Consider the following 23,594-nt stretch of genomic DNA (forward strand, 5'->3'; position numbering starts at 1 on the left):
AATGCTAGCCTCCTGTTCCCCACCCAGGTTAAATTTAAGTTCCTCTGTTTAGCTCTCAGACCCTGTATGACTTGGACTCTTCCTGTGTGTGTTTCATTTTGCAGGCTGCCCTTCTCCTGGTATTAGGTCTAACTTGAAATTATTTTCATTTCATCTAGACCACTCCTGTATTTTATTATTTTTTTGAAAAATCTGTGGGACTTATAGTTTATAATGTAATTTTGTAGCAGTCAGACTACAATTGTGTTAGTCTCTTCTGCTTATAAAAAGTAAAATATACAATGTGATGCATGTCAGACTATCTAGCATAATGTTTGGCACAAGAGTAGGCATTCAGTAAATTACTGAAATGTTTTGAAGTCAGGGTTTCTGCCTTACTCAGTGTAGTGCTATAATAGGCACTTAAATATCTTGCAAACTTTTATAGTACATAGAGTTGTTTTCTTGGAAGAACAGAAGCCTATTGTAAGATGTTCTAGTCTCTGACTTGTGTCTTGATGTAATGAAGATTGGATAAGATCTGTTAGGCACTTGGTTCTTGTTCTTTAACTCCAGCATAGCTGTTAACTCTTTTTGTATTTGTTTACTCTGAGAATTGTTTACTCTGTTGGTAGTCTTCACAGCTGTTCTTAGGATTTATAACATTTCATCCTCTGGTGTATTGTTATCTATCTGAGATAAATTACTTTTTAAAAAACAAATAAAAATGTTTTAATCTTTGAACTACATGTGTAAGTTAAGTGATTTACTAAGTACTAAATGGTTGTAGTGGAATTAATTGAGACAAATGGTGTGAATATTTTTATAGCTCTTAAAATACAAGTGCAGGACATTAAAAAAAGCCAGGCTCATGAAATAGATCAAGATTTTGCTAAGTGTTGGTTTATTAAGACTTGGTAACTTCCAGACCAGGTTTGTTGATGATGTTTTTCTTAATTGTTGAGTATGTTGTGGACAGCTTCTCATTTTAGTAGATAGTTTTGTTTTTAAAATTAAACTACTAAATGCACATGGTAAGAAAGAACTTCAGTGCAAGAGTCCACAAATAACAAATGTTGGAGGGTGTGTGGAGGAAAGGGAGCCCTCCTGCACTGTTGGTGGGAATATAAATCGGTACAACCACTATGGAAAACAGTATGGAGGTACCTTGGAAAACTATACATAGAACTACCATATGACCCGGCAATCCCACGCTTGGGCATATCTCAGGAGAAAACTTTCCTTGAAAAAGACACATGTACCCGCATGTTCATTGCAGCACTATTCTTAATAGCCAAGACATGGAAGCAACCTAAATGATGATTGGATTAGGAAGATGTGGTATATATGCGCAAAGGAATACTACTCAACCATAAAAAGAGCAAAATAATACCATTTGCAGCAACATGGATGGAACTAGAGACTCTCATACTAAGTGAAGCAAGTCAGAAAAAGAAAGACAAATACAATATGATACATATATATCTGGAATCTAATATATGGCACAAATGAACCTTTCCACGGAAAAGAAAATCATGGACTTGGGGAATAGATTTGTGGTTGCCAAGGGGGAGGAGGAGGGAGCAGGATGGACTGGGAACTTGGAGTTAATAGATGCACACTATTGTCTTTGGAATGGGTAAGCAGTGAGATCCTGCTGTGTAGCACGGGGAACTGTATCTAGTCACTTATGATGGGGCATGATAATGTGAGAAAAAAGAATCTATACTGTATGAGTAATTGGGTCACCATGCTGTACAGTAGAAAATTGACAACACTGTAAACCAGCTATAATGAAAAAGAAATAAAAATCATTATATAGAACTTCAGTACAAAAGAGAATATGTTGAGGAGTTCTTGCTGTGGTGCAGTGGGTTATGAATCTTACAGCAGTGGCTTGAAAGGCCTTGGCTAGATTGCTGAGTTGGTGAAGTGTGTTAGGGCAGTGTTGGTCGCAGCTGTGGCTCAGATTCAGCGCTTGGCCCAGAAACTTCCATATGCTGTGGGTGCAGCCAATAATTAAAAAAAAAAAAATGGTGAAAGATGTCTTCCCATCTCCTGTACACCTGTATCCTCTTTCTGGAAGCAGTCACTGTTGTCTGGCAGATATGTATTTTTGTAGATAGATAGTCTCTGTACCTGTAGGTGTATATGTATATCCTCTCCAGTAAAAAATTCACATAACGTAAATTGGCACGTTGTACACTGTTCTACACTTTGCTTTTTAAAAACTTAATATATCTTGGCGATCTTCCACATTGGCACTGCTTGCTAGGGCTGCCATATCAAAGTACCATAGACTGGGTGATTTAAACAATGGAAATTTATTTCTTTATGATTCTAAAGGATGGAAGTTTAAAATTGAGGTGTAGGCAGTGTCATTTTCTTCTGAGGGTCTCTCTTCTTGGTTTATAGATGGTGGACTTTTAGACAAAGTCTTCCCTAATGGACACTAAGTTTTATTAGATTAGAGCCCACCACTGTGATCTCATTTTACCTTAGTTCTTTGAAAGTTCTGTCTCTAAATACAGTCAGTTATATTCTGAGGTACTGGAAGTTAGGACTTCAACATCAGTTTGGTCGGGGGGGGGGGGGGGCACAGTTTGGTGCATACATAATAGGCTCATTCTTTTTTATAGTTTCATGATATCCTTTTGTATAATTTACCTTTCCCCTGTTGATGTACATGTAAATAGTCTTCTGACCTTTGCTCCTGCAAGCAAGTCTGCAGTAAATATCCTGTGCCTACCTCTGTGCATACTTGGATAAAGTCTAAGAAATGGAATTGCTCAAATAGTGTACATATTAAATTTTGTTAGGTAGTGGTCTAGACATGGAAGCCTTGTTTCTTATTGTTTCTGATATTTTTTGAAAGCAAAAATTTTTGTCTTGTTTATTATATACTAATCTAAAACCACATTTTATTTTCAAGGGTACTTTCAGTTTGCACTTTGATGGAGTATAAACATATCCCCCTATAGAAGACTGCTTAGATAATCAGATTCTGAATTGACTGTCTATCTGGGTCACTTCACAATGATAAAAAGAGCTCATATTTGAGTATTAAGTGCTATACAATAGAGGAATAACTCAGTTAATTCTTATAAATATCTCTGTTTTACAAATGGAGAAACAGAGTCTTGGGAAGAGGTTAAGTAGCTTGCCCAGGTGTTTCTGCTGTGGCTCAGTGGGGTACGGGTCTGGTGTTGCCGAAGCTGTGACATAGGTGGCAGTTGCAGCTTGGATTCCATCCCAGCCCAGGCCATATGCCATGAGTGTGGCTGCAAAGGAAAAAAAGAAAAGAAAAAAACAAAAAACAAAAGAAAAGAAAAAAAAAGAAAAAAAAAATGGGGTGTGAACTTAGGGCTGCTTGACTTGAAAGATTTTGTGCTTTGACTGCTACTCTGTATTGTCTTTCTTGGGGCATATTAGAGACTTAGTAAATTTTTGTTGTATGAGGAGTTCCTGTTGTGGAGCAGTGGTTAACAAATCTGACTAGGAACCATGAGGTTGCAGGTTCGATCTCTGGCCTTGCTTAGTGGGTTAAGGATCCGTCGTTGCCGTGAGCTGTGGTGTGGGTCAAATATGTGGCTTAGATCCTGAGTTGCTGTGGCTCTGGCGAAGGCTGGCAGCTACAGCTCCATTTAGACCCCTAGCCTGGGAACTTCCATATGCTGCGGGAGCGGCCCTAGAAAAGGCAAAAAGACCAAAAAAAAAAATTTGTTGTATGATTAATTAATGTTATTTTGTCTCTTAAAGGTGAATTACAACCCTTTCTGTAACATTCTGAATCCTCTTGCTACAGATATGACAGTGAGTTTCTATGAGATCAGAGTGAGGGGATTTTAAAAAGGCTTGATCATGTTAGCAAATAACCCTGTCAAGTAGAAGTAAGAATTTTTCTCAGTTTTTAGATGCTTTCATTTACAATAGTGGTGTTCTGATCTTTATCATAGGGCCATTTTGGTTTTTGAAAATTTTAATTGGGTGTAAGAATAAGGTGCCATATTAGGTTTTTACTTTGTGCCAGGTGACAGTTAATTGCTCTGTATACACTACCTCATTTCCCTTTATAGTGGTTTTGTGAGTTAGATGTTATTGTTTAGATGAGAAAATTATGATACAGAAGTGACTCTCCAGGGTCATATACATTAAAGTGGAGCTAAAACTGGAACTCATAATTATTTGTCTTTAAAAATCCCATGCATTTTTCATATTACTTTAGCCACCAAAGTTTTAAAAAAATTAAAATGTTTTTGGGAGTTCCTATTGTGGCCCAGCGGGTTAAGAACCTTACTAGTATCCATGAGGATGTGGGTTTGATCCCTGGCCTTGCTCCATGGGTTAGAATCTTGCGTTGCTGTGAGCTGCAGTGTAGGTCACAGACAAAGCTTGGATCTGGTGTTGCTGTAGCTGAGGCTGGCACCTGAAGCTCTGATTTGACCCCCTAGCCTGGGAACTTCTGTATGTTGCAGGTTCGGCCCTAAACAAACAAAAACTAAAATATTTTCTCTTGACCTTAATATATGCTCACTACTGTATTAAGTGCCTAAAGGAGGAGATAAAAAAATTTAAGCCTAGTTTTTCTCTAAGAGAACTTAAAATCTATTAGAATAAATATAAACATGTGAATAAAAATAACATGATTAAGTACTCAGTTGTGTTTTCCATTTGTTCAGTGAGTACCTACTGTGTCCAGTATTGATCTGTGTTCTGGGAATACAGCAGTCCCTGCTTTCACAGAGAGGTTTCTTAATTTTTTATCTGTCTTCCTTTACTGCGGTATAACATAAACAAGATAATTATGCATTGTGATCGTCATACTATAAAGGAAATAAACAGGGTAATATTGATAGAAGTAAGGAGAGAGGGGGCTAGATAGTATTTTGGATAGTGTGCTTAGGGGAGGATTTCTGGGGATGATGTTTTGAGCTGAGATCCAAAGGGTGAGAAGTCAACAGCATTAAGAACAAGGAAAGGAAGAATTCTCTTGTGGTTCAGCAGGCTTGGGTTGGTGCTGTGGCATGGGTTTGATCCCTGTCATGGAACTTCCACATGCTGCTGGCTTGGCCAGGAGGGGAAAAAAAAAAACAACAAGGGAGGGAGTCCTTGGTGAATATAAAAATGTTCTGTGGGCAGGACGGTGTCTGGCATGTGTGAGAAGTATGAGTAGCTAAAACATGGAGGGTGAAGGGGATAAGAGTATGAAATAAGAGATTTAGGACTTAAGAAAGGCCTTGCCATGGGAGTTCAGAGAATTTGAACAGTTTTCAAAAGCTGAGATAGTTAGGGAAGGTGTCTTAGATAAGGTGGAATCTTGGGGTGGAAAGTTTAGGGTAGAAATATGATGAGCTGTTAAGGCCAGACCTCTACGGTTTGGAAAGAATATGTGAATAAAAGCATAGATAGAAATAAGCACCAAACTGTATTGGATAATTTAAATAGTATCAAGCAATTTGCAGTTGATTAGATGGGCTGAGTAAGGTAGTAGGTTGTGTAGACTTCAGAGCTATGGCAAATTCAGATTTGAGATTTGGAATTAGTGAAGTGCTCCAACTGAGGGGAGGTTTGATTGAGTGTTTTAGTATCTCCTTGCCCTTTTTAAATTAAGAGAACAGAATGGGAAAGTTGCATGTAAGGGTGTGGGTATTAGTAAAGTTACGAAGAAAGAATTTGGATGGGGGGAATGATGCTTACTTGCTTATCTTAGGATTGTTGCCCCAAGAGGTCATGAACTTTGTTCCAGGCATAGGGGGATATGGCTGTGTAAAGGACAATGCTTGGCACATATTAGGTGCAATAAAGGTTTGTTTAATAAATCTACAAGTCTTGACTATTTTGAGGGAAAATCTTATTGTAATTTCTTTTCTAATCAGATACTTAGTATTCCTTTACCTTCTTGCATACTCTTCAGTTTTTCCAAATTGTTTTGAAATAATAAATTTAAAAATTATGTAGCTTGTGTAGATATTTACTAACCAGAGTAAATTTTTTTCTTCACAAATAAAATATAAAATGATGACTGGCCAGCATCCCATAGTTTTTGCCAAATTGAGGAAGGAAAAGTCAGCATGGTGGTAAAAATGAGGACTCATATTCTCATTAGATCAGACATTTAGGAATGAAGTCATTCTCAGAAATGAAACTGATGCAACAAGCTTTTAGCACTGCTGAAAACATTTTTTACCGCATTTTATGAGTACTACTGTCAGCATTTTTTCCTCTGACAATTCTTTTTCATCCTCTCAAGGACCCATACAACCTTAATTTGACTTGACACCCACTTCTTTACTCTTATTGTGAAACTCTTATTACTCAGTTTCTTTCACAGGTGGTTGAAAATGGAGGAATTGAATAATTGCTTTAGTGAGGGCCTAGTGTTTGCCATCCAGCACTTTGCATATGTTAATACATTTAATTGCCAGCTGGAGATGGTAGAAATTTTGCAACTCTTGTGGGAGAGAGAATTTGAGATGTTTTTGCCCAAAGATACTTTTGCTTTGTGCAACATCTGGAAAGTACATTTAGGGAAGTGGTGGTGGGGGCAACCCAGTCTTAATCAACAGTCAGAAGCTGTAGTAGTGTTGTTATCACTTACATTCAGCCCGAGTCCACTGCTCTGATTTGACTGTTTTTTTTTGGTGAAATACCAATTTTGCATATATTCCTCAGTCTCACATCAAAAATCAACAACAGAAAAGCAATAACAGGGCTTTGGGCATGTACCGTGGAAGCTTTGTCCTTTAACTTCATATAATGACTTAATCCTAGAGGTGAATGAGTGGAATCTGGGGGGAAAATAAAGATTACTCACAGCTATTTAAGGATAGGAGAGAGCAGGATAAGGTTTGGTTTTTAAAAAGTTAAAACTCTTATTAACTTTATTTAAAGCAACACTAGTTAATATATAATTTCTCTTTTTTATTTTGCCACATTTCTTGATGATATGATTTTGGCTTTCACTTAAAAAATTTAGATAATGAATAAAATATTTGTGACTTGATAATTCTTTTCTTCTTCTTCTTCTTTTTTTTTTTTTTTAAATGGCTGCACCCGAGGCATATGGCAGTTCCCAGTTCAGGGATTGAATATGAGCCTATACTGCAGCTGTGGCAACACTGGATCCTTTAACTCACTGCTTCAGGCTGGGGAGCAAACCTGCACTTCCGAGCCACTAGATATTCTTACCTAGCCTCTATTCTAATAATTTTTCTAATAAAGTAGATAGTTGCTATGTTATTTACATATACAAGTTCACAACAAAATCATTATCTCTCACAAAGCTCACTCAATTAAATAAACAGAGTTGGGGATTTTATTTTACTCTCCTTACAAGCGGGTGTTTTAGGGATCCTCGCAGAAGATATGAGACTCCTGGGTCAGAGACAAAGAATTTAATTAAGGCACAGCTGGTAGCAGGAGATCAGTGTGTTGTGTGTTGCTTCCCCTTACGCTAACACTTCTGTGTGGGAGGTGCAGTGGGTTTTTGCCACAGCTGAGGAACACTAAGCTTGGGGAACCTACTATTTAATGGCACACAGGAGACAAGCCTGCTCTTTGTCCCAGAGGGAGACTTTACCTTATCCTTCAAGGTTGTTTGCTGCAAACACAGCCCAAGGTAGAGTGGTCAGGGCCTTGCATTCTTAGCATACCTAGCAAGATGTGTAGGAGCACAAGAGACCCAAAGAAGCTGTCTCTCCCAACATAGGGTTGTCTACTTTTTACTAATTGAAAGTTATTTTGTAGAATTCCAATGTTAAATTATTTTTCAAATTGGAATGCATACATTTATTATTGAAAACTGGGGCAAACTGCTTGCTCATATCAAGCTTCATTTAGATTTTTATTAGGGAAAATAAATTTGAGAGTAGTTGAATTTCTTTGAGTGCCACAGTTTTCTAAGGTTATTTCCTGCTGACCGAGGACTCTGAAAACAGATTATGAAGTTCAAAAAGAACTGTCTTTATGTGGTTTTTTCTGTATTTGCCTAAGTTCTGAAGAGTTGGGAGAGAATGTCAAGTTACATTGGTGTTAACTGTCTGGCATTGGGGCAAGTCCTTTGCATTTAGATCAGAATATCTGCAGAATGATGGGATTCAGTTATTCATTAAGAGATATTCCAATTCTGAAAAAATTTCTTATTCTTTTTTTTTTTTTTTAAGTAGTATTAGATGAACTCATGATGAAATTCTCTCTCTCTCTTTTTTGTGGCTGCACCCTTGGCATATGGAAGTTCTTGGGGCAGGGATCAGATTCGAGCAACCCTGGCAACCCTGGATCCTTAACCCACTGTGCTGGGTTGGGGATTGAATCCATGCTTCAGGAGCGACATGAGCCACTGCAGAGACAACGCTCTGCCACAGTGGGAACTCCAAGTTCTTTTTAATTTTATTTGAAGCTAAACATTTATTTCAAGGTTTAAAACATCCCTTTTACAATGTATTGCTTGTTTTGGGGGAGAAAGGAAACTATGGAGATGTAATAGGATTTTTCAGAGACAGCAAAAAGTTATATAAACCATATTCTCTAAAGTGATTTGATAGGAGAGACAAATGGTGCAGATTTTATTTGTTCTAATTCTGTAAGCACACCGGCTGTTTCATTGGATAGGTAGGGAAGATTTAAGAAATTCAAGGTTATTCTCTTGATTTCTGTAGTGCCTCTTTTCTGTATCCTAGGTATGAAAACATTACTTCAAGGGGACTTTATTTCAAATGAAAAGAGCATTACTTTTAGTGTATTTTGTGTTAGTGTGAATGCAGTGTCTTTTTCTGAGATCAGTTCTGTCAGTTTCATTCTGATGCTGTCTCCTTGAGTCAGTCCAGACCCCACAGCTTAAGGGCTCAGCCCCACAAGACTGCTTCCATTTCAGGTGCTAGCCTGGGGTACTCAGGCTATCTAGCCTTTTACCTGGCTGACTGCAAATTTGGGGCATAGGACAGAGCTTCCATGCCCTCTCTAGGCAGACATTATCCAGCATGATGTGCTCACCAACTTAGAAGCTCTATAAATCTTGTTCAGCAGTTTTCACAGAGCTCAATCTTCAGTGGCCCCCACATCCCCTCCCCCATTGCCTTCTGAGGTTGGCAGGTAGGACTGACAGTTCCAGCATGCTCATTCCTTGGTCCTTCTGGTGAGTAGTCCCATCTCAAGGCTATCCAGGAGACTCATCCTAAGTCACTGCCAGGAAGGGGCTCATTGTGAATGACAAAAGATACTCCAGTCATTTAGGGGAATTCCAAGGGTTTTAGGAGCTCCATGACAGGAATCCTGAACAAAGACCAAATATTTATTTATTTATTTATTTATTTTTGGTCTTTTTGCTATTTCTTGGGCCGCTCCCACGGCATATGGAGATTCCCAGGCTAGGGGTCCGATCGGAGCTGTAGCCACCGGCCTACGCCAGAGCCACAGCAACGTGGGATCCGAGCCGCGTCTGCAACCTACACCACAGCTCACGGCAACGCCGGATCGTTAACCCACTGAGCAAGGGCAGGGATCGAACCCGCAACCTCATGGTTCCTAGTCGGATTCGTTAACCACTGCGCCACGACGGGAACTCCCAAACATTTATTTTTACCAAAAGTTGGATATGGCTTTTATGTGTACTATTTCCTGTTAATATTTGACTTCCTTTTATAAGGGATATAATAATCTGATTGAGAGTATACATTTTTTTGCAAAACACTCTTGCTTATTCGCAAATAACCTCAAATCTTATGTTCTGTACCTTGTGCCTAGAATAAACCATGGGGTGTAGGAAGAGAGGGTAGTTGGGAGTGTCCCTTTCTCCCAAACAGATCCTTTCCTCAGGGTTGGATTGTCTGGTGGAGTTTATTTGGTGTCCAGCCAATAATAATGATGATGATGATGGTGATACTAAGCGTTCCATAGCCTTTTTAAATGTAGAGCTCAAGAACCCCAGAATACTAAAGGGCTTTAGTTTTGAGATTCTCAAAGGGTAATTTGGGCCCCCAAATCATTTAAAAACCTAGGAGATGAGAATTTTGTTGTGGCTCTCTGGAGGAGTGATAGGTAATGGGAAGGAATGTAGACAGACAATCAACGTTATCTCGTCTTTATCTTCCTTATGAACGGCAGAATCATTTTTAATGCCTTAAGTTGCTCAATACCACTCGTAAGTTCTGGTACAGATGAATTTCGTTATTGAAAAGGGATAGCGTTTAGTTATTGGTGCAAAATGACCTTTCTGGTCACTGGATAGCAGAATGGTAAATAGGTACTACATAGCCTCTTTGCTGTTAAAGTGATTTGACATTGTTTAAATAGAAAGTTAACATAGGATATACAGACATATCTGGCCTAGTTTCCTCCATGTTGTTGAGCTGCATTATATATATTGCAAAAAAAAGTCTCTCCCCTGGTCTCCCACCTCATCCCCATCAGTGGGTCATTTGGTGACATTTTAATTCATGAAATTATTAATACATGTCAGGTGGAGTTCCCTCGTAGCTCAGCGGGTTAAGGATATGATGTCACTGCTGTGGCAAGGGTTCAATCCCTGGCCAGGAACTTCTGCATGTCTTGGTGCAGCCAAAAAAAGGAATAATAAACGTCAAATACTTTGCAAAATAGTCCTAAATAAATTGGAACTTGACTCTGAAATTACCACCTTTTAAAATGGTAGCTCTAAATTTGACTACATTAGTAGTAAAAAGAGTACAGCAAAAGTACCTTTATTATTCAAGAGTAGGTGCTAATATTTACTAAGCATTTCCGGAATGCTAGGCACTATTTTAAGTTCTTTACATATATTATTGTATTCAGTCAACATACCCTATGAGAAAGGTATTACTGTTTTTTTTTTAGATGAGGAAAAACTGAACAGTTAAATAACTTAGCCCAAGGTCACATAGCTAGAGCAGTAGAGCCAGTCTGACTCCTTAATTTATGCTCTTAACTGGGGACCCATGCCCAGTTTCTGATAGATGTCTGAACTGTTAGTTCAGGAAGTCTCAGAAATGGAAGATTTGTAGGAATATAGATAGAAAGAGGAAGAGCAAACTCTATCTTACAGATTCTCTCTTTTCACTTCCCTTCTCCCCAATAAAATTGAGTGGTTGTCTACAGGGTGAAGAAACAGGAAACTCCTGTTTCTTGCTTCCTCCTCTGCCTTCCTCTTCTTGGTGCTGGCAACTGTCGTAGGTATGTACTTGCCACTCCATTTGCAGTGATCTTGTTTGTTTTTATTAATGTCACTTCTCAGGAGAAGGTAGTATAGTATAGAGTTTTAGAGCAGAGCCTTGGCAGAATGCTTGGCTTCAAATTCCAGTTCTGCCATTTTACTGGCTCAGGAGTCTTGGTCTTATTAGTTAAGTTCACTGAGCCCTGCTTTTCTTAAGTGTGAAATGGGGAGGGTAGAGGACTTATTTCATAGAGTTATTGAGAGGATGAAATGTATAAACATGTGTAATATGTTTAGAACAGTATGTGGCACATGGCACATTGTAAGTGCTGTTTGCCACTATCACAGGTTTTTTTTTTTTTTTTTTGACTGTGCCTGTGGAAGTTCCTGGGCCAGGGATTGAACCTGTGCCACAGCAGTGACCTGAGTCACTACAGTGATGGTGCCAGATCCTTAACCTGCTGTGTCACAAGGGAACTCCACTATCACTATTATTTGGGAATACTTAGGTTGAACCAGTGACTGAAGCACCTCTGAGGTATCTTGGTTCATAATCTCTCAATATCCAACGTGAATTTTTCATTACTCATGCCGATATAGATACTTATACAGATACAGGTAATTCACAGTGATAATTTGGATTTTAGTTTCAAGAAACTCACTGCTAGGTGGTCTAAAATGCTGGTAGTATATATCTTAGTCCATTTAAAAAATTTTTTAATTTTTTAAATTTAAAAAATATCTATGGCCATACCCACAGCATATGGAAGTTCGTAAGTCAGGAATTGAACCTCTGCCTCTGACAGCAGCAACCTCTAGCTGCTGTAGTTGGGTTCTTAACCCATTGCATCCCAGTGGGAACTTCTACCTTAGTTTAGATTCTGTGTTACTGGTATATCTTTTCTTGTTATCATATAGGGCAGTGATTCTCAAACTTCACTGTGCATTAGAGAATTACATAGGGAGTGTTTAGTTCTAATTTATTAGATTTGGGGTCAGGGCCCAGGAATCTGAATTGTTAACAGACTGATTTCAGGTAATTCTGACTCCAGTTGTCTGAGGTGATAGCTTTGGAATTGCTGATTTACAGGCTGAATTCAAGCATAACAGGAAAAAGATTACAAAAGGTATTAAAAATGTGAACATTAATAGTAGAAACCTCATTTAAAATGGAGTCAGGCAGCTGGAAGGGGGAGCTCTCACACCCTACCACTAGACTTCAGTTGTAGACTGGAGTTCCTTTGTATTTCCAATAGGAAGAAGGTACAATAACTGGCTGTTTTATTGTTTTAGGTTAACATCTGTCAGATTTTCATTAGTTTTCATGTGGGCACTGATGAATTTGTAAACTAAAAAAGCATTTAATTTGACGTTTAAGATAGTGATAATTTCTATTCTCATACCTAAATTATATTGTTAACATCTTGGTTTTAGGGCCTGCTCTATAAAACAGAAAATAAAAAGGCAGGAAATACAGAAATAAATAATACAGAATCTTTAGGTGAAGAATAAATATTTGGGTGGATTTTTTTTTGTGTCATTAGCTAAATAACAGCAAATATATTCAGTTCATTTTAGCCTATAGTTTTGGTGTGCCTGCTTTGTGCAAAGTGTGAATAGTTTTGATTAGTTAACAAAACTATTGTTTTGATTAGGTAGAAAGTACAGTGCAAATTTTTATCCACTGGATGAAAATAGGTATTGTGGGATTGATTTAATTTGCACACTTGGTAGAGGAATTAATTTATATCAATTATGTGCTAGGAGCCAGGTCCTTTTATATTATTTTAGTCTTCATAACTTTGTACAGTGTTGGTATAAATTGTAATTATTTTTGCTTTACATTTGAGAAAATTGAAGTAAAAAGAGATTAAGAAGGAAACTTGCCCAAAGTTTAGATAGATATGTATAATTAAATCACTTTACTATACACCTGGAACTGTTATAAGTCAGTTTTACTTCAATTAAAAAAAAAACAAAAAAAAAACACCAAACCAGAACAAACAGAACTTGCCCAGATCACTAGTAAGTGCTGAGCAGAGATCAAAACCCAGGGTTTTCCTGACTTCAAGGTTAGGAAAATTACTTTTATGTCTTAAGGTTGTGTAGTTTGGAAATTCTTTCCAGCTTTTTAAGCAGGATATGCAAGAAGGGCATGATTGGCTTAGTTGCTGTTTCTCCTGCTCAGAAGATTCAGACTTCTAAAAGTTCCCAAAGTAGTAATGTTATTTAGTGATCTAGCCAAACTTTTGCAGAGCCCATTTCTCCCACATGCATTCTAGTCACACATTATCTTTCATTGGAAAAGCTGAAAGGTCTTCCTCAGAAAAATTGGCATTTAGTTATAGTGACTTTGTTCTTAAGAATGCAGAGCTATTTTTAAAAATCACTTAAAGGATAAAACTGTATAGCCAATTTGAAATATTGTCACCTCGTTCCTAAGCTTACATTATGTGTAGACTTCTAATACAAATTCTGTTCTATCTCTCTCTATATATATTTTTGGCCTCGCCTGTAGAAGTTCCTGGGCTGGGGATCGAACCCGTGCCACAGCAGCAACCCAAGCCCCTGCAGTGACAATGCTAGATCCTTAACCCACTGTGCCACAGGGGAATTTATGTATCTGTATTTTTTTTTTTTTTTCCCACTGTACATCAAGGGGGTCAGGTTATCCCTACATGTATACATTACAATTACATTTTTCCCCCAAGTATCTGTATGTTTTAACTCAGTAGTTGGGAAGTTTACTGATGGGCAGAATGATCTCATTTTTAACATTTTCTCATACTTACTGGAATCAGAGAGTTACCACATTTAAGGTCTCCACTGTATAAAGAGCTGTATTCTAAAGCTTTTATTTGTGAACAGTCTCCTGAAGACAGTTCATTTTGATAGAATTTCCAAATATATATATATATATACTATAAAAAACAAATTTAGCTTGAATCAGATTTAAATTATTTTCTTTTAATACAGTTCTTAATTATAGGCTTTTCTTTTCTTTGGAATGTTTTAGACCAGCTCTAACCTTTTCCATCACAGCTCGTGGTAGATAGTTTGTAATATAGCCATGTGGCAATCATATTCATGTCTTTTAAAAAATTAAAAAAAAATTCATGTGTTTAATCATGGAACATTTCTGTTTTCAATTTTTTCTTATTTCCTAGAGAATTTTAGTGAAAATGGAAAGAAATAGTAGCTCTTCCTTCACAAGAAGCTTCAAGTTTGTAAATAGTCTGATGATTTTGTATTTGCTTGTTAGTATGAGTTACAAGTGCTAAAAGTGAGTACCAGAGTTCCCTTGTGGCTCAGCAGGTTAAGGATTTGGTGTTGTCATTGCTGGTTCTGGTTACAGTTTTGGCTGAGTCAGGTTTGATCCCTGACTGGGAACTTCTGCATGTTGTGGGTGCAGCCAAAAAAAAAAAAAGGGTGAATACCATATGTAGACTGAAGGTAAGGAGCATCATATTTAGGGATGACAACTTGATTTTAACCACAGTTAAAATTTAACAGTAGCATTTATCTGAGATGTTTTTAAGACAAAGTCTCAAAAATGGTCAAGTTTACTGTAAAATTATTGATTAAATCTAGCTATTACTATAATAGATTCTAAGACTTTTTCTCTTACACTTAACACCTCTAAATTTAGAATGTATTTTAAAATTATTAGAGTCTGTGAAATATGTAATTAAGATTTCAGTTCTGTTGCTGTAACAGAGGAGTCCATTGCATTAGGGGCTTAGTGGAAGAGAAGTATCTTTTTCATGTAAAAGTCCTGGAAGGCAGTACAGGGCTGGCCCCTCTTATTTACTGTGTTATTCGTACTTAGCATATAATTTCTTCTTCTTTTTTTTTTTTTGTCTTTTTAGGGTCGCAATCTTGGCATAAGGAGGTTCCTAGGCTAGGGATTGAATCAGAGCTGTAGCTGCTGGCCTACCCCACAGCCACAGCAATGCCAGATCCGAGCCACATCTGTGACCTACACTACAGCTCACAGCAACACCGGATCCTTAACCCACTGAGCGAGGCCAGGGATTGAATCTTCGTCCTCATGGATACTAGTCAGATTCATTTCTGCTGAGCCACGACAGGAACTCCATTAGCATATAATCTCTGTCTTGCAGTTTGTGTGACTGCTTTGGCTCCCATTTCGGCCCCCATCATTGTGCCTGCATTTCAGCCTAAAGGCCGGGACAGGAGACACTATTCCTCTTGCTTTTTAAGGTTAGTCCTGAAAGTTGCAGCCATCACCTCTGTTTCCATTTGCCAGAACTTAAGTCACAGTGGTCACATATAGCTGCAGAAGAATTTAGGAAGTGTAGTCTTTGCTAGGGGTGATATGCATCTGTAAAATTCTGTTACAAAAGACGAGAAGAAGAATTGGCAGATTACTAGCAGTCCCTACTGCAGTGATCAAACCTTACTTTTTGTCCAGTATTTATGATTAAACACTCTGTAAAAAAAATTGCCCTGTAATAATGATCAGAACACTCTCTGCTTGCTTTTTTCCACTCTGAATTGGAAGGAAATTCTACAGAAGACCTTGTTTTTTTTAGCAGAATGTGTTACACTCTTTTTCAGAGGTGAACTAAGGAGCCTTGGGAAGATAGCCATTCCTATTTCCTCCTTATGCTTTTACTATTAAGTGAAGGAAATTCTTCTGGAACAATTCTTTAGAATTAATTTAGTATACTATTTAGTGTGATTTATTACTATTTTTTTGGCCATTCCCCCTGGCATGTGGAAGTTCTCTGGCCAGGGGTCGAACCCATGCCACAGCTGCAGCTTGAGCTACAGCACTGACAGTGCTGGGTCCTTAACCCTCTGAGCCACCAGGGAATTCCTAGTGTGATTTGACAAGTAATTTGATTTAGGTTAGGGATCAAGATCCTTAACCTAGTATTAGTACATCTCCAGTGCATTACAGAGAAAAGAAGGAAAAAATAAAAGGTTAAGTAAAGAGAAATGTAGTCAGGATGGTTTTGATGAGAACAGGAGAGTATGTATTTCTGTGGTTTACTCACTCTTGATGTGTACATACAGAGATGGTAATAGGCATTTATAGGTGATTAAGAATTGTGAGGTTGGCATTGTGGCCCAGTGGGTTGAGAATCTGACTAGTACCCATGAGGATTCAGGTTTGATCCCTGGCCTTGCTCAGTGAGTTAAAGGATCTGGTGTTGCCATGAGATGTGGTGGAGGTCGCAGATGTGGCTGGGATCAGGCATTGCTGTGGCTGTGGTATAGGCTGGCAGCTGCAGCTCTCTCTCGACCCCTAGCCTAAGAACCTCCATATGCCACAGGTGCGGCCCTAAAAAAACAAAGAACAGACAAAAGAGTTGTGAAGGTTACTATCAGAGCATTATAGGCCTGGCATCCATCCCAGGCTTCGATGGTTTCTTGACATTTTTGTATTTAATAAATGGCAGCTCTGATTAGCAAGGAATTGTAACCCCTTCAGGATTATAATTGAAATAGGACTTTATCATAAAATAGATATACCGGGGGTGGTGTTTCTTCTCTATTCTTCCAGAAAAACTGTTAAAAATTTTCATTGATTCTAAGAAGTCATATAGGCCAATTTTCTTTCTTTTTTTTTTGTCTTTTTGTCTTTTTTGTTGTTGTTGTTGTTGCTGTTGCTATTTCTTGGGCCGCTCCCTCGGCATATGGAGGTTCCCAGGCTAGGGGTCGAATCGGAGCTGTAGCCGCCGGCCTACGCCAGAGCCACAGCAACGTGGGATCCGAGCCGCGTCTGCAACCTACACCACAGCTCACGGCAACGCCAGATCCTTAACCCACTGAGCAAGGGCAGGGACCGAACCCGCAACCTCATGGTTCCTAGTCGGATTCGTTAACCACTGCGCCAGACGGGAACTTCATTTTTTTTTGTCTTTTTGTCTTTTTTGTTGTTGTAGTTGTTGCTGTTGCCATATAGGCCAGTTTTCATAGACCATCAAAATGTAAGGGGAAAAACAGCTGGTAACAAATATAAGGCACTTCCAGTAGAGGTACTTTTTTTTTTTTTTTGGCATGCAGAAGTTCTTGGGCCAGGTATTGAACTCATGCTATAGCAGTGGCAACACTAGATCCTTAAATGCTAGGCTGCCAGGGAACTCCACGATAAGTTTCAATTTTAGAAATGTTTAAATGTAAAAATAGGTATCTCAGAATTGATGAAATGTAATAAATATTGGTGCATTTTTAATTGATAGCTTCTTAGAATGGAGGACTGTAGTAAAAGGAATTAAAGTAATTGTTACCTATTTGTAAGAGTGCTTTAGAGTGATCTCACTTTTTCATTATAAAAATGTAGGTTTTGGCCTCTTCGTGCCATGTATATTGAACTAGTAACTAGGCAGTTTGGTACTGAAGCATCTGCTGAGACCAGGGATCACACTAATCTTTGTCCAGTTCCTTGTGGTGCTCATCTATTATGGGGTGTGTGTGTGTGTAGGGGGGTGTAGTGTTCTGCTGCTTGTTGGTTATACCCTGAGGAACCATAGCTCTAAGATTGGCTAAAAGGACCATTCTTTGGGAGTTCCCGTCGTGGCGCAGTGGTTAACGAATCCGACTAGGAACCATGAGGTTGCGGGTTCGGTCCCTGCCCTTGCTCAGTGGGTTAACGATCCGGCGTTGCCGTGAGCTGTGGTGTAGGTTGCAGACGCGACTCGGATCCCGCCTTGCTGTGGCTCTGGCGTAGGCTGGCGGCCACAGCTCCGATTCAACCCCTAACCCCTAGCCTGGGAACCTCCATATGCCGCAGGAGCGGCCCAAGAAATAGCAAAAAGACAAAAAAAAAAATAAAATAAAATAAAAAAATAAAAGGACCATTCTTTGAAGTAGTGGCTTTTATGTTGCATTTTGGTACGCATATATACAGGTGTGTGGGCATGTTGAAGGAAAAGTTGCACAAAATAACACTTGATACTCTGCGCGAGATTCATTCTAAAACAGCCTCTTCTCTTCTGTTATAAAAGGAAATATGCTTAGAGTTCCCATTGTGATGCAGAGAAAACAAACCTAACTAATATCCATGAGGACGCAGGTTCGAACTCTGGCCTCACTCAGTGGGTCAAGGACCTGGTGTTGGTGTGAGCTGTGATGTAGGTTGCACACATGGCTTGAATCTAGCATTGGTGTGGCTGTGGTAGAGGCTGGCAGCTGTAGCTCTGATTTGACCCCTAGCCTGGGAACTTATATATGCTGTGGATATGGCCCTAAAAAGAAATATGCTTCTCTTGACACTACCCTTTTTTTTTGGCCTTTTTAGGGCCGCACCGACAGCATATGGAAGTTCCCAGGCTAGGGGTCGAATTGGAGCTGCAGCTGCCAGCCTACACCACAGCAACACAGAATCCGAACCTTGCCTTTGACATGCATCACAGCTCATGACAATGCTGGAACTTTAACCCACTGAGGGAGGCCAGGGATAGTTCTTATGGATACTAGTCAGGTTCATTAATGCTGAACCACAGTGGAAACTCTTCTTTACAATACGTTTGACTTCAAACAAACAAAAAAACACTTCTCAAGGATCAGAAACGTAGAAAATTGACTCTTATTTTGCAAGTCACTAATTTCTCTTAGGTTCTTTTAGCTTGAAAGTAGTTGGTGTGCTAGGTTTTTGTTTTTTTCGTTGTTGTCTTTTGACTTTTTAGGGCCGCACCTGCGGCACATGGAGGTTCCCAGGCTAGGGCTCTAATCGGAGCTGTTGCCTCTGGCCTACACCAGAGCCACAGCAACGTCAGATGTGAGCTGCGCGTCTGCAACCTACACCATAGCTCACGGCAGTGCCGGATCCTTGACCCACTGAGCGAGGCCAGGGATTGAACCTGCAATGTCATGGATCCTAGTTCCGATTCGTTTCTGCTGCGCCATGACGGGAGCTCCGTTGTGCTAGTTCTGTTCTTGCTCTAAGTGAACCTGTTGCTAGTTGAAGAAAATAAAATATTTGTAAGTACAAATAATTAAGATGAATATCTTGAATCTTTTTGTAGGTCATCATCTAATTTGAAATATTTAAAGTGGATACAAAACTGTTTCAGCAATGCAGACGATTAAGTGTGTTGTTGTGGGCGATGGTGCCGTTGGTAAAACATGTCTCCTGATATCCTACACGACAAACAAATTTCCATCTGAGTATGTACCGACTGTAAGTATAAACTTCCTTCTGTTAGTGAAATGTATATAATTTGATATCCTTTTGAGAACTTTCTCTTTGTGTACTGAAATTTTTCTGTTGTCTGCCTTTGTTTCCTGTTTTTAAAGATCTTGACTTCTCATGGGTAAATTATATACACTTTAAAATTAAACAGCTGAAAAATCAGTGGAAAGTCAGAAGGGGTGACACAAGGGTTTGCGAGAAGTGCTGGGAGGCAAAACTCCAGTAGACAAGATTCTAAAGAGTGGTGGTCTCAGTTTGGAGAAGTATGCCCAACATCTTGGAATGAGGTGACTTTTTTTTTGATATCTTGGCCAATGATTTATCAGTGCTTAGAGGTTTTCTGGGATGATTTTGGGGGTCTTGTAACTTTAGGAAAAGTAGTGTGTCTCTACTTATTCTCCCAGGGGAATAGAAGAAAAGCTGATGGAGCTGTTTTCCTAGCAGTAATGGAGCTCCAGACTGGTTTTCAGAGGCAGAGAATACATTCTGTTTTTATGAGACCATCAACAGAAGCCTTTGGGGGTTCTCTCCTACGAATGCTCTTTAATCTTACCTGCTCCTTGGAAGAGTAGAGGGAAAATCGGAATAACAAAGATATTGAAGTGAGAGAGAGACAGAGTTATTTAGAGTAACATTCATTTGTGAAAGAATGTGTTTAGGGATCCATTGTTTGTCCCAGGTTGGTTGACCAATCCAGTGGTATAATTATGTTAAACATAGATGTCCATTCTGTAATGAGAGGGGAGCTATGAGTTGGCCTGGTGTGGTAACAGCTACCTCTGTTAAGTGATCTATTTTAGGAGTTTTGAAGCACCTATGTATGATTAATATGGGACTAGTATTGTTTGGAAGTGAAAAGAAAGAAAATGTATGAGTACTTTAGGTCAGTGTTCAGAGATGAGAGCATTTTGAAGAAGGTGACAGGTTAAAGACTTGTTAATTATGTTTAATTATAATTGACAGTCTATAATCTTCCAGGGCTGATAAAGTGATTGAGGTAGGCCCAGGTTATTGGAAGAAAAATTAGGTGTCTTGAAGGGGGAGAATTTGAAGGTAAAATTAAATATGAAATCACATTTTTGGGAGTTCTTGTCATGGCTAAGCAGAAATGAATCTGACTAGCATATATGAGAACGCAGGTTTGATCCCTGGCCTTGCTCAGAGGGTTGAGGATCTGGTGTTGCCGTGAGCTATGGTGTAGATTGCAGACTTGGCTCAGATCTGGGTTGCTCTGACTGTGGCTGTGGCTGTGGTGTAGGCTGGCAGCTTCAGCTCTGATTGAACCCCTAGCTTGGGAACCTTGCAGCCCTAAAATTAAAAAAAAAAGAAAGAAATCACATTTTTGAGTTGGCCCATTTAGGGACATTTGTAAGTGAAAGAAAATATTGAAAGGGACTTTGGGGGACTTTTAGAGATACACTGATCTTGTGGATCTTGAGTGAGGTCAACTATCAGAATATTTGTATTTCAGTCTCCATTAAACTGCTTTCTGAGTCTCTTTCATGACTTTTGTCTTTAGGTGTTCTATTTAAGGTGGGCTTGTGGATTTTTTTGTTTGTTTGTTTTCTGTCTTTTTAGGGCCTCATGCCCGGCATATGGAAGTTTCCAGGCTAGGGGTGGAGGCTATTCCACAGCCACAGCAACACCAGATCCCAGCTGCATCTGCGACCTATACCATGGCTCATGGCAACACCGGATCCTTTACCCACTGAGCGAGGCCAGGGGTCGAACCTGCATCCTCATGGATACTAGTCAGATTCTTAATCAGCTAATTGTAAGCCACAAGGGGAACTCCTGTGGATGTTTTTTACATGTGTGTATATGTGGACCTCTGGAAGAAGATTAGGTATGATTTAAGAAAGTAACTTGAATGTTTTGAGAGCTTAACCACTTTCTTTACATTTCCTTGTTCTTGTTATCAAGAACTGACTTTCCTTTAACCACCACTTCTCCCAAGCCCTTGCTTCTAATCCAGTCTTGTTTACATTTAAACAAGCTCCCAACATCCCATTGAAACATGAATCAGAAAATTAGTGTTAGATAGCTAAAAGGTTAAATGGGGCTAATCTTCAATGTAAGAAATTTCTGGTTGGTTAGAATTGCTTTTCAATTGTAAATTAATTCAGAGGAATCCATGGATTGGTGTTGGGTCTTTTTAAATTTAGCACCATTACCTCCCATTTTCACTAATAACTTAGTATAACCAGTATTAGTAAATACCGAGTTTGTTATGGGTTTTACAGTCTGTCTACAAATAGTATATACCCTATACACTACTTAAGTACACACACACACACACACACACACACACACACACACACACACAAACCTATGAACTATACTTAAGTATACCCAATTCAAAGAAGGTATCTTTAGGTCATGAGTTTTATTCATGAAGTTTTATTCATGAAGTTCCAACAAGTAATCGACCAGCCTTTTCTTGGACACTTCCCTTGGGTACCTTGAGGGAACTTTTATTTCTTTTTAATGGACATGTTGCAACATGGCTACTCTTGTCTTGAACCCCTGAAAGGAAAAAAGATTATCATGGATCTAGGAGATTGTAATTATAGAGCTATGAAAAAATAATTTCTTAATAGTCAGATTGAAAATTGAGGTAGACTTTTACTGTTTCAAAAGTTTCAAACTTGAGTAGGATCATTTTATATGGCCCAAGGACTCTGCTCCTGTGACACCTCTAACTCTTCTGTAGCTTTTTATCCAGGCTGCTGGGGTAGAGTAGACATCACAGAATATATCTCCTGTCACTTTTTCCAAAAACCATTAGGTCATGCAAGGATTTATAGTTGGCAAGTTTGATCATACAAGAAAGATGGACCAAGAGAAGATTGAATCTTAGGAAGGGGCACATTGTCTTAGTTTGAGTTGCCCATACTCTTTGCACACTAACGATGTCATATTTTTGTGTTTTAGGTTTTTGACAACTATGCAGTCACAGTTATGATTGGTGGAGAGCCATATACTCTTGGACTTTTTGATACTGCAGGTGAAAACTCGATGCCTTTTATAATGTTTTGGTCTGTAACTGTAACTTGCTGGCTGGCGTCTTTTTTTGGATATTTTGGAAAACAAGGATATTAGCAGATCACTTGCCTTTTGTTCATAGTTGGTAGATTGAATATTATGATGGCCGATGCTTGACCAAGACGTAGTCCCAAACGTGGAAGGGCAAATAGGTATTTGGAGTACCCTGGCTGGATGGTGTGGAAGAAGATAGAGTAGAGTGAGGGCAGAGTACATTAGGCAGGCTGTACTATCACTCTGATATTTGAAGACTTAATTTCGTATGTGGTCTGTATCTTATATGTACATATAGCTGCTTATTTTATCGTACTATAGCTTGTTATTTTCTACTACATTTGAAAATATTTTGAGGGCAAACCAGTATCTAGCTCAAAGTATTGACATTTGTGGTCAACTTTTCAAATGTGAGGACCAAATTACATTCTTCCGTAAGTATTCCCAATTTCTCAGTGTTATTTCTTCCTTTTTTTGCTTTTGCTTTTTAGGGCCACTCCTGTGGGATATGGAAGTTCCCAGGCTAGGAGTTGAATAGGAGCTGCCACTGCCGGCCTGTTCCACAGTCACAGCAATGTAGGATCCGAGCTACATCTGCGACCTATACCACAGCTTTACAGCAACGCTGGATCCCCAGTCCACTGAGTTGAGGCCAGGGATTGAACCTGGATCCTCATGGATACTAGTCGGATTTGTTTCCGCTGCGCCACCAGGGGAACTTCCATGTCCTCCTTGTTTTAACAGTAGCTGCATATCTTCATTTTCTCTGTTGTTTCTGTTATTATCACCTTAGTCATAGGAAACATTCGGAGAGGTATCCTTTTGGTATTTAGGAATTCTAATCTTTTTGATTTTCATGAGTTACCCTCCCACTGTCTACCAGATGACATTTTGCTATTAGGGAGTGCATTATACTGCTCACTTCGATGAACTGTCTAGACTTAATAAAAAAAGAAAATGGAGAGACAACAGTAAACAGTTGAGACCAGTGGCTTTCTAATGGTGTTTTAAGCATTTAAAATTTTTATGAATTAAAAATTATAAGAGTAAAAGTATATTACTTGAAAAATAGTATAAACAGTATAAACTTGGAAAATAGACAAAAGAAAATAATGACCTACATCTCTTGGTAGGTGAGGGATTTTTCTTTGTGCCTTTTTTTTTTTTTTGTCTTTTTGCCATTTCTTGGGCCGCTCCTGCGGCATATGGAGGTTCCCAGGCTAGGGGTTGAATCGGAGCTGTAGCTGCCGGCCTATGCCAGAGCCA

At 39.0% G+C, this 23,594-nt stretch overlaps 1 protein-coding gene across 2 annotated transcripts in view; it reads left to right on the top strand.

The window, feature by feature from the left end:
* The window catches only part of CDC42 (cell division cycle 42), a 53,306-nt gene that overhangs the window by 13,918 nt on the left and 15,794 nt on the right, over positions 1-23,594 (top strand). For both annotated transcript variants that reach the window (XM_047792362.1, XM_047792363.1), the window contains exons 2-3: positions 19,123-19,277; positions 22,224-22,296. In XM_047792362.1, coding sequence (XP_047648318.1) covers positions 19,173-19,277; positions 22,224-22,296 — 178 coding nt within the window. In that variant the 5' untranslated portion in view covers positions 19,123-19,172. The remainder of the gene's footprint in view (positions 1-19,122; positions 19,278-22,223; positions 22,297-23,594) is intronic.

Source organism: Phacochoerus africanus, chromosome 8 (assembly GCF_016906955.1).
Source record: "Phacochoerus africanus isolate WHEZ1 chromosome 8, ROS_Pafr_v1, whole genome shotgun sequence".
NCBI classification, from domain to species: Eukaryota; Metazoa; Chordata; class Mammalia; order Artiodactyla; family Suidae; genus Phacochoerus; species Phacochoerus africanus.